We start from the raw sequence: 11,710 nt of genomic DNA, 5'->3' as shown, positions 1-11,710 counted from the left end.
ATTTAAAACACAAGGGTGGCTTACCACTTGACCAAAACATTTAATAACCAACCCCTCAAACATATCAAGAAAGAAAACATCTGCATATAAGTAAATTGAAAGATGATATTTAAGAGGCACTGCCTTAAATTTTCCATTTGGACAAATCCACATTGCTTGATAAGCATAAAACCTTGGTTAAGAGCAAGTTTAGGGAACCATCAAATATTTCTACATACTTTACAATAGTGTGTTTATAAAGCTAATCAAATGCTTCTATTTAAATATATAGCAACCTACACAAGAAATTCACTAGGACAGCAATCACTTGGCCAATGGGATTACCAATATAACCATACTTGAAGAGCATACATAAATCACAAATTATGATTCAACAGAAATATCTTAAAGATAAACTATTATTCAATGTACATGTTACAAAGAACCTCACCTGTTAGCCTTTGAGGAGCAAGTAGACAACTAAAAGCGGAGGTTACATCCTGAACTGAACTTGTTCTCCTCTGTTCCAAGAACTTGCATTGTATTTTGAGTGGCTTCATAATTCCTCCATTTACGGGTTTAAAACATCCACTAATGCAAATCATTTGACATGGAAATAAAGGTGTTATATGCATAACCAAATGGGCACTTAGCCGATGATCATAAATATATATAAAAGCCAAGTACAGGTTACTTGCATAACCAATTGGCCGAGGTGTTTAACAAATGATCATATATATAGTAGATACTAGCTGGTGGAAATTCAGTGCTTTTTTCCTTCATCTTCCAAATTACACCCCAAACAATAAACACGATCATGTTCTTTGTTAAAGCTGCAAGAACATATCAACAAAAGCACACATAACATATGTCAAACCCAGAACAAGATCACCAAGTTACAAAACACCATGAATAAATAGGGGGATAGATGTATACTTGTGCATCGAACAATACAAGCAGAAATATTCTTGACACTGCTCGCATAGTTGGAAGCATTTGTCACAAATTACTTTCCTGAGGAGATCAAACAATAGAAACATCAAAATCACTGTGGCATTAAGTCAAATTAGAAACAATTTGTACTAGCTAGTATTTGTTTCAATCTGTCAAATTTGAACAAACAAATCATTATTCTAAAAGGATAAAACACAGGAAAAGGAAAAATAAATGTTGCAAACATTGGCATCAGGATAAAATCAGCAAGGGCTTGGAAAACCAAAAAAAATCATTAAAATCGAGGAAATATCAGTAAAATCAGCAAACATCGGCGAAATTAAGATACCACCAAAATATAGATAAAAATTGGCAAATATCAACTAGGCCAAAAAATCATGCTTTCACAATTTTTTCACAATAAAATTGGGATGTTTGCAACACTGGGAAAAATCACCCACATACTAATTTGGTGCAACATCATATCAAATTTATTTCCCTGAATCACATTTAAACCAAGAAAAACTAAACAGGCGTGTAGCTGACAAGACAAACACATCACTAGTAGTTGTTATGGATATGAGTCTATGACAGATTGACAAAGAATTGATTATGCATTTTTAATTCCCAGAAAGACTAGTTATGATGCTTAAATTTTGGTTTTTGTCTAGTTATGATGTTTTGATAACTCAAACCTCAAATTTTTCAGTAAGACAGACAGAATGAACTGAAAACAAAGAAAAGAGCATTGGAAACCACCAAAACTTGCAAGGGTGAATTTAAATTACAAGGAGCATCCAAGAACCCAGGAAAAGCAGGCAGTGGACAGTTAATTAGAAATGTGCAATGGAACTGTCTAATAGCCTACATTAAGGTAATGGGGAGAACAACAAACAATGTGAAATAGTTTGAGGCTCTGACGGTGATGACTCATAGTAGCCATAACAGAGACGCACATCATTAGAAGTTGAGATAAGATAACTTTATTAGCATCCAATGAATGACCACAATGCTGTTCGATGAGACTCAAAAGTACAGCCAATATGAATAAACAGTGGGAGAATGAAAGCAATCCCTTTCACTACTCAACTAAAAGCAGAGCTAGCTAATTAATCAATAGAACACACGAAATAGTGCAGCCACAAAACCATGTCAAGCTTAGAACACTGTTGTCAAGGTGTGCTGGGGCAAGAAGCAAAGTGGAAAGAGAGAGAGGATGGCTTCTGATCTGAGTCATCAATGAAGGTGAGGGGCTCGATGCACTACTTGATGATGTCATCTAGTGAATATCCAGGTCTGAGGGGGCCTAGCTATGACTAGCTATGAAAACTTGGGAGGGGTGAGGGAGCCATGGATCAATGAGGTTCCATCACTCTTAACATCGAATGTCAAGAGGAAGACTCTCCGAATGGAATGCTAGCTGCTCAAGCAACCCTGGATTCACTCTACAGGGTAGAGTGAATCCAGAGCTATGACCTAGCGCTGCTCTCTAGGCGACCTGGTGAGATCTGTATTATTGGGTTTTGGAACAATCTCCCTGGTGACCTAGTGGGATCTATATTAGGCTTTGGACAAAATGTTAGTTTTTGGTAGCAACGGACAGATGTTCTAGTCTTTGTGGTGTTTAAAAGGCTAAGGAACACAAGATCTCCAAAACCCAGAAAACGTTTCACAAGAAACACCTTGGAAACACCTCAATTAAATTAATTGACCAATAATTAAATATTTCCGAAGTCTAATTTGGGAAAATTGGTTAATTAAATCAGTGTTTTACAAACCGGCCGTTTCGAAACCGAAACGGCCGAGTCAAACCGAGTCGATTGCTGGAGGAGTGACCCGGCCAAGTAACCGGTCCGGTTGACCGAGTCATGTGTGACTCGGTCAACTCGGCCGGATCCGATTTGACTCGGCCGAGTCACAAGGGGACGGCTGGGCAGGTCAGCGAAGTCCATTCTCAAGCTACTAAGGACTGTTCTTGCAGACTTGCACAACTGTATGAGGCTTAAAACTCTGAATCATTTAGCTCTATGATTGGCTTAGTCAATGAGATCCGTTTCGCATTTATTACCTACTTATTGCACTGAAGTATTGATCCTTTGTATACATCATCATCTACAAAGTTCAAACTTCAAACGTGGTCTTCTATTCACAATTGAATTTCCAAAGTGACTTGACAAGCAGATTGAGTAGGACTACATCATCAATCATTACTTCAGCAGTGCCAGTGCCTCCAATAGTAGCAGTTAGAAATTAATGGTAGGCACCTTCTGACAGTGTAAGGTTCAGTGGCTTATATTGCAGCAGTGAGAGGTTCATGTTTCATTGGTTTGCAGTAAGGGTATTCACATTGCAGTTGTGAGTCTTGATGATTCTAAGTGAAAAGACAGAGGCACTGTATGTAGTAGCATTCCTCTTATTGACTGAAGTTGAAGATTTGTAGAAGAATATGTCTTTGTCTATAGTAAGGTTATCATCATCGGAATTGGTCTCATGATCAGGAGTTCATTTACATATTCTGGCTTACTTCATCAACAGTCCTTCATTCTAAGATAGGGGGCAGTAAAGGTTTATGTTTCATCATTGTTGTAGCACTCTGGAAGGTGCTTCATTGCTATATCTGAGCAGCTATAAGACGCATGCCAGTAAGCCTCCTTGGGTAGAGGTTGAGATATTTTCAAGGTCATAGAGCTGACCTAAGACATCTAGCTCTGGGCCTCACTGCTCGCAGCATATTTGTTGATACATCCTTTCGGCACCAATGTAGCAGTGTAAGATTGAAAGCAGCTTGGCATAGTTGATTTAGCAACTGCGCCATGAGCTCCCTATTGCATATTCATTCGTGAGCATTGCAGTGTTTGTGTCGAGGGCAACAGTGGTTGTTGTATAGTGACAATGTCAAGATTGACAGTCAAGGTTTAATGTACAAATTGAACAGAAGCAAAGAGCCTACTTTGATCATATGTTGTCTTCCATCTATATTATAATGATGTGTGTTTGGAAACATGAATGAAAATCTTTAAAATTATGTTTAAAATATTTAAAATTATGTTTTTTAATAAAAAAAATAAATATTTAATGTATTTTTTACAACGACCGAGTCACTGAAATCGAGCCGGCCGAGTCATTACCGTTTCGGAGTCGGAGTCGGAGTCGAGTCCTCGAAGAAAATCGATTTTGTTCTAGAGACTTCAAAAAAGTCAATTGATTCAAGATGATCTTAGTCGATTATGATTAGATCATGGTTGTTGAGAGTCCAACGAGAGATTATAAGAGCAAGCCAATGGGGTTTGGAGAGACATACAAGACATTCAAGCAATTCAACTTACCTAGTGGCAATGACTCCGCAAGGACGCAGTTGAAGCAAAGGGAGACACTAGCAACAAGGTTTCAACTTTCAGCAGAGATTTGGGAGAAGAATTCCAGAGAGGATTTCCACAAGTTTTCTAGTGTTCCAGTGACAAGAAGAGGAGGCCGAATTTATTTGCAGAGGAGGCCGAAAATAGCAGTGCGAGTTAAGCCAGTTTACCCAGTGCATGTAGTAAGAGCAGTATTTCCACTTCCAATTGCCGGAAGAATTGTCGAAGAGTTTTCCAGTGTTCTAGTGACAAGAAGAAGAGGCTGAATTTATCTGTAGAGGAGATCGAAAATAGCAATGCGAGTTAGCCAGTTTACCCAGTGCATGTATCAAGAGCAGTATTTCCGCTTCCAATTGCTAGAAGAATTGTCGAAGGAGGTGCGAGTAGCTTAGGGAGGTCGAGGGAGGCAAAACAACTAGAAGGGAAGTGATTTTGGAGGCTGTGCAAACTTTCCAAAGCCAACAATGTGCATTTCTAGGCAGAAGTGCAAGTGCCATGAGGAGTGCGAGTTGGCTAAGAGGAGGTAGAGTTGGTTTACACAAGAGACTGTGTCTCCAGACTATTTTGGTAGTTGAGAATTTGTCGGAACCTTTTCCTGTGTTAGGCAACTAGATCATTGTACTTTTAAATGTTGAAGAATAATAATAAAACCCATTTTACTAGTTTCCCCACATTGTGGTTTTTCTAGGGACAATTGTCCAAAAATATTGGTGTCCAATTTTATGTGTGCATAATTTTCTCAGTTCCAGTATTTAATTTTGTGAAGATATTTGCCATAATATTTCTGAAGACAAATAAATTGCATTAGTTAGGAAATAAATATCCAGTTATTGCATTCATGGAAACTTCACATAAAAGCCCCTCAAAGGTCTCATGAAGGATGGTCGAGCCATTGAGAAGGTGGTGGGGTTAAGAAGAAGGTGACCCCATAGTGATCTAGAATATGAAGTGATCTAGTCTTCAATTTGTTGTTTGCTACTACCAGCGAACATGACAATAGGGAAGAAGGAAGCAATCCTAACAATGAGATCATTTGAGGATGATCAAGTAGGATCCTCGATTTGCGCCCTAAAACCTCCCACATCAAAAGAGCCATGCATCGCTGGTTTTGGTAGTGAAAGAAGTTGGAGAGGGAACCTCTCAATCTCTTGTAGCGACAAAATACTAAACACTTGAATAGACTAATAATAGACTAAACACTTGAAAATGATTTGCTAAGTCCACAGGAACTGATAGAGCTAACAAGTCATCTCAAGGCAAGGGATGTTGTGCTTTGTCTTGAACCCAAGTCGAATTGAGCCCATCCCGAACTAACCAAGGGGGATTCTAAGAACATACATCCAATGTATGTGTGTATAAGCACGTCTAACAATAAGACCATACCTCGATTGCATTAAGTGCTCAAACTTGCCACCTTAGGGCTAAGGCTCTTGAGGGAGGGGTCCAAATGCCCTAGATGTATCATGTATTACATGTAGATAGTCCCTAATCACCTAATCCAAGCCCTATTTGGAGGGTATGAAGTGACATGGACTATCCAACAAGTAAAAATGGCTAACACACAAGCAACTAAGAAGCCCTCAAAAAACCAACAACAACTCCATCCAGAGGGTCATGTAGAGACAACACCCTCTAAGGAGAATAGAGATAGGTAAGGATGCCTATCTCTATTGAATGTAATCTCCCAATGTTCGAACTCCAAGAAGGATGGGGACACAAGTCTGAAGATGGCCCCAGGGCATAAAGAATTAGCCCCAAACTAAGCTTGGAAGACAAAAAGGAGAATTCTTTGTTTGCAATGGATGATGTGCTATAATAGGCCCCTCCTTTGAGATAGTGCGACATTCAATGGACCAATACTTCCAACTCCTCTAGAGAGCGTCTAATTAGAAGTTTCTTTTCTTCAACCTTGAATGCTAGGAGAGATACATAAACAAAGGTTGTTGACCCACAAAGTAGGGTCCCTTCCTCTTATTCTAGTGAAAGTTTTGGGGGGCACTCATCACTTTCTAACCTCCTTTGAGGCATCCCTCCAAGAAGTTTTTAACGATGGACCCTTAGTAGTGATTGTATCTATCCAACTTTTACAGTGACACTTTCTTTCCTAGGTTCTAGAGTGTAGATCTTAGAATAGATCTACTTTGGCATTTAAAGAGTGACCCTCCCACTTCACATTGCATTAATACCTGTGCACTTAGCAATCCCATTGAACACTTCGTGGTCTTTTACTGAACATTAATAACATTATCATATCTTATTATCTTATCTACAAGTTTTCCCTAAACATCCTTCAACAATTTTCACATCTCTACTCTAGGAGTTGGTTAAGGTTTCTGCTATTATCAATATTTATGGGCCCTACTCTTAGTTGAAGGATTATTAGGAGAACTTTCTAAGATGTAATGACATAAGAAGGAATGATCTAATGCTAGGGTGGAGACATGAGTTTCATCCTAAATCAAAGGGGGATTTGCAGGGAACCTAACCCCTCATCAAATTACTTTAGACATATAGTAGAGGACCATCAACTTTGTGACATAAATCCCATGAAAGTACTCCCACTAGGAGAAACAATAGGAGAAGAGATGAAAGTATGTCTTTACTCTCAAATTCCTTCTTACAAAAAATGACATATTTAGGATGTGGTAGTGGGTCTTGATAGTACTTTTGATCATAGAACTATTTTGCTTCAACTTAATAAAGGGGAGGGGAGAAGAGGGAAACCTCTTTTCCCCGTCAAGCTCAACCCTACTAGATCTCTATTGAAGATTACAAGTCCTTAGTAGCTCAGGAATTGCAACCATATGATGGGAATAGCGAAGAAGGAGCTATGCAAAAATTCCAAGAAAACTTGCTTAAAATTAAAAGCTAACCCTTGTCTTTCCCAATGTTTACTTCAAAATTCGCAATAATACCTTGCAAATATAGAGCAGATATACAAATAGATGCAAGAGGGGTCCTCCTTAATGCTGAAATGAATCTCTTAAAGCCCCTAGAAATCAAAGAGAAGAACATCTTGGAGTGGGAAGAGTGGGGCTATTTAGCTAAAGGAAGGGGATGGCAATACAATATTTCTCCATAATCTTGCTAACCTAGGGCAAAAACAAAACACCATATGGGATTTAATGAAGGCAAATGGAGAAATGATATCATCCTTCAAAGACCTCACTGAGGAGGGTGTAAACCTCTTCCAAAAGTTATATATTGACCAATAAGGGACCACCATTATAGAGATTGTGATCATTTCATCTTTCCTTGATAACTTTGTAAATGCATATCCAAATATGGAGCTCTACACAGAAATTAGTAACGAAGAATTGAAGCATGTGGTCAACTCTTTCCAACATGATAAGAGCCTTGGGCCAAATAGATTCCCTATAGAATTCTACATTGAAGTCTACCAATTAATAGAAGAAAACCTTGTTGGAGTGGTTGATTCAAGGAGAAGAGTGTCCTTGGAGCCTTTAACTACACCTTTGTTGCCCTTAATCCCAAAAAAGGGCTTCCATGCCTCTTCTTATAACTCTCCATCAAACTCCATTGATCTTTGAGTGGGCAAATGTAGGAATTTTGTTATACAGGGCATCAAATGTCGACCTCCTTAGTAACAAATTTGGCTTGCCTATCACATCCTTGACTCCATATGCCTAAAGCACAAGGCACTAGTCCAAGTCTTTGGTGATCATCTCAAAATTTTCTCCATAAATTTCTCTCCTTAAATTCAGTCCTTTTAAGGCTAAAGAGAAAAACTAGGACTTTGAGCGAAATTTTAGGCAGGAGGCTTTTTGGTGGTTTGAGAACCTAAAGATCAAGAGGTAGGCCTTGCCTACGAGACCTATCATTTTGGTGGGTATCCACTCAAATTTCATCCATAAAATATCTTACCCTAAGAGGGAAACCCTAGTTTCTTCTCCCTCAACTTGAGAACTATCTTGAAGGTTTCATGAGCCTTGGCTTAGTTTAATATCATTATAAGAAACCCTTTCCCTCGGGCCTTAACCTTGTGAATACTTATCACCATAGAAAAATCTCAAAACCCTAGATCTTGAGCCTTCTTTTCTAGGGCTTTACTTTGACAATGTTTTGCTTCTTTGAAGCCCTAAACCATTATTGAGTCTCTCTCTCTTGAATAAGCTCTAGCTTGATCACTTTGTGCCTTATACCTAGCATATCCATTTTAAGTGATCTCCCTCCTACCAGGACTCCTCCCATCGATGAGAGTCTGTAAATAGCAAGAAGTTTTGGCTCAAGTGACATTGGATCTCTACCCATTGTTAGCTTTCTATCTCATCTTGCAGGGTTCCCCTCTCCAAGGCCTGCTAGATTTTGTGGTAACAGGACTAAACCTCGCTAACTTAATTGCCCAATCAACTACTTGAGAAAGATAATTCCTAGACACATGCTGCCCAGAAAAGCAAATTCACAACCCCAGAAAGATAATCTCCAAACCCTTGTTGCCTCAGAAAGATAAACTTCAACCAAAACTTAGCCCTGTAGTAAGAAAAGTAGAGACATTGGCTACGGTGGAATCTTTTACCACCAAAACCAATCAAAAAAATGGGTCTTAAAGACCTCCAAAAGCCTCAATCCAAAATCAAGAAGAGTAACAATCCTTGATGATCATAATGAATCTCCTCCCTCCCTTTTATAGATTCTCTTTTGGGACTTTTCCATTTGCCCCAAATTTAACTTTTATTGCAAGTTTCCCTCCATTTGCCCTAGATTTTACTTTTATTATCTAATGTTACCTAAGTAACATTAAATAATAATTTCCCCCTTTTTTAATGACTATAGCCTACAGGGCTAAATAGGCTACTATGTTCTCCCTTGGGCAATTAATTTGAAAAGGATGTTACATTTTGCGGCAATTAATTTGAAAAGGATGTTACATTTTGCAATGAACAACTTGAGACAACTCATGGTGGAGCCAAGACAAGTGCATTGGTTAGCAACAAAACATGTGCTCGAGTATTTGAGGGGTGTAGTGGAGTATGGTCTGAGATATCTCGAAGATGGTGAAGTGAAATTGCATGGGAATTCAATCTCAAATTGGGCAGGTAGTGCCACGAACAAAAAGAGCACCTCAAGATGTTGCTTTATCTTGGGATCAACAATGATATCTCTATTTAGCAAAAAGCAAATTTTCATAGCGTTTAGCTCGGTAGACACAAAATCTATTGCAGTCGGTACTACTAGTTGTGAGGCCATCTAGCTTTGCAAGTTCTTGTAAGAGATTCTTTCATCAAGAGATGGATCCCACGATTACTTACTATGATACTCAAAATCATATCAAGCTCTCTAAGAGAATCTAGTGTATCATGACAAGCCCAAGCAGTGTTGTGGGGAAGTGGCCCACCCCTCCTCACTCTTGCTCCTGAAGCGTGCTTCGGAACGGAAGTGCTCAGGGAGCGACCCTGAAATCACGCTCCTAGATCGCTCGCGTTTAGGAGCAATTTATCAAGAGCGCGCTCCTGCAAAGAAAAATTTGCTCCCTAGCTTTTCTTCGCAAAAAAAATCACAAAGACATTCCAAATGTAATTCTTTTTCAAAGAAAAAATAATTCTTGAGTGGGGCAACCTAATATTCAAGCCCATGGCCCTAGTATTGATATGTAATTCATAGTTATGTTAAATTCTTTAAGTAAAAGTAAAATTCTCCTTTATTGTCACTTATACTTAAATTTTTAACATTACCATGAAATGACTTAGAAATGTTTGATAGTGGTTTTGACCTCATTGGATTTCATATGGAGAAAGTAGAATTTTAGATCTCACTCAAAATCCAGCAAACTTATCAGTTTTTCAAGATTTCGGGATTAGAGGGATTACAACGTTTTCCATTGGATTTTGTAATGCACTAGGGTATGGAAAGAGCACTAAGCCCTCCATGTACCTTGATGTTAGTGACATTGGTTGTCGAACCTCTATCATAACCCTACTAAAAATGTACCCATCGCTCTAACAAAATCTTGGCTTGACATACTATGCTTTTTCTATCTTATGTTAATGCTTAGAGGGTGATATTAATGACAAAGATATTGAGATAGGGAATGATTTCGATGATATGTGGGTGTTTGTTGTAGCACGATTTTTTGGAATGATATAGGTTTTCTGTAGCCTAATTGTCGATATATTTTTGGCTTAAAGATGGATTGCACTCAATGGTATTTTTCTTATGCGCACCCTTACATGCTATATAAATGAGAACTTGTATTTTGTGGATCTATGATTGAGGAAGATTATAACTACTAAATGATTGATTTTATATGGTTTAATCCATGTTTTTATGTTTTTTATAACTAATTCATCATTATACATGCTTTTGTTGACATATATGCATCAAAATATATAAAAATATATTATCATATAGATTCGCTCCCGGCCCGGAAGATTCTAAAAATTGTTGCTCCCCAATCCCACTTCCTCTTATGTTCCCTGTTTCTGCTCCCGCTTCCGAGTAGCCTTGAGCCCAAGCACATAGAGATCAAATATCACTTCATACAAGACAATGTTCAAAAGGGAGTAGTGAAGCACTAATATATTTCCACAAAGCAATAAGCCATTGATATTCTGACCCAACCCTTGGCAAAAGCAAAACTTGAGTCATTCAGAGATGAACTTGGATTGGTGCAAAATTCCTTCCTTGCTGAGTGTTAAGAATTGTTAATTTTAGATAACAATGGTATGTTCTATGCTTTAGCACAATTTACTTCAATGTTCCTTTAGTAGCCCAATGACAATTTCCAATTATATCCAGTAGCAATCACATTAACTTAAACACATTGACAGTAAATGTAGATAGAACATAAAAACAAGTGCAGAAGACAAGCCAAGACAAGAGGACACAAGATATGGCGGATGCCAGGGACAAACCCGAATGTGGGGAAACCCTTTGATCAAATCTTATTATTCTTCAATAGTTCAACAGAGAGAGAAAGTACAAATATCAAATTAACTTGCCCAAAACAGTCTTGTCAAATCAGCAGTCAACTACAACCCTAACCAGAAATTCAACAGTGGTCAAAGCAGCTCCAAAATGTCCTCCAAGCAGCTCGGTCAACAACATAAGAATTCAGCCTTCCAAGAGGGTCAAAGTCAGCCCAAAAACAATTCGATCAAACCAATCAAATTGTCCCAATCATGTCAAAAATCGTGCCAATCAATGCGGCCTTCAGAAATTGGAATTATGCCCACAAGAACGAGGTCAACGCATGGTAAAACAATCCTGATCAACGCTAACCTGTTTCCTGAAATTTTCGACCTCCAAAAACAGTCCAAAAATTCTGCCTCCTGCCACACATGCGAAGAAGAGAAAGGTTGTCCTTGAGCTATATGAACCAATCAAGAGAGGAGAGAGATGATGTGATGTGTTGAGATGATGTCCAAATGAGAGAGAGGTCACTCCTATTTATACACTTCGTTGAGGGTGAGGAGACACATCCA

General features: G+C 38.5%; 1 protein-coding gene across 1 annotated transcript in view; it reads right to left on the bottom strand.

Moving 5' to 3' along the window:
- Positions 1-352: 352 nt before the first annotated feature.
- Positions 353-11,710, bottom strand: part of LOC149222379 (uncharacterized) — a 65,508-nt gene continuing 54,150 nt past the window's right edge. The window contains exons 3-4 of the mRNA XM_089385416.1: positions 916-993; positions 353-812 (exon numbers count right to left, since the gene is read on the bottom strand). Of these exons, the coding sequence (XP_089241542.1) occupies positions 743-812; positions 916-993 (148 nt within the window). The 3' untranslated portion in view covers positions 353-742. The remainder of the gene's footprint in view (positions 813-915; positions 994-11,710) is intronic.

Source organism: Pinus tabuliformis, chromosome Q, assembly GCF_031772625.1.
Source record: "Pinus tabuliformis cultivar Carrire ecotype Pingquan chromosome Q, CPIR1, whole genome shotgun sequence".
NCBI classification, from domain to species: Eukaryota; Viridiplantae; Streptophyta; class Pinopsida; order Pinales; family Pinaceae; genus Pinus; species Pinus tabuliformis.
This window is presented reverse-complemented; position numbering and strand designations above follow the sequence as displayed.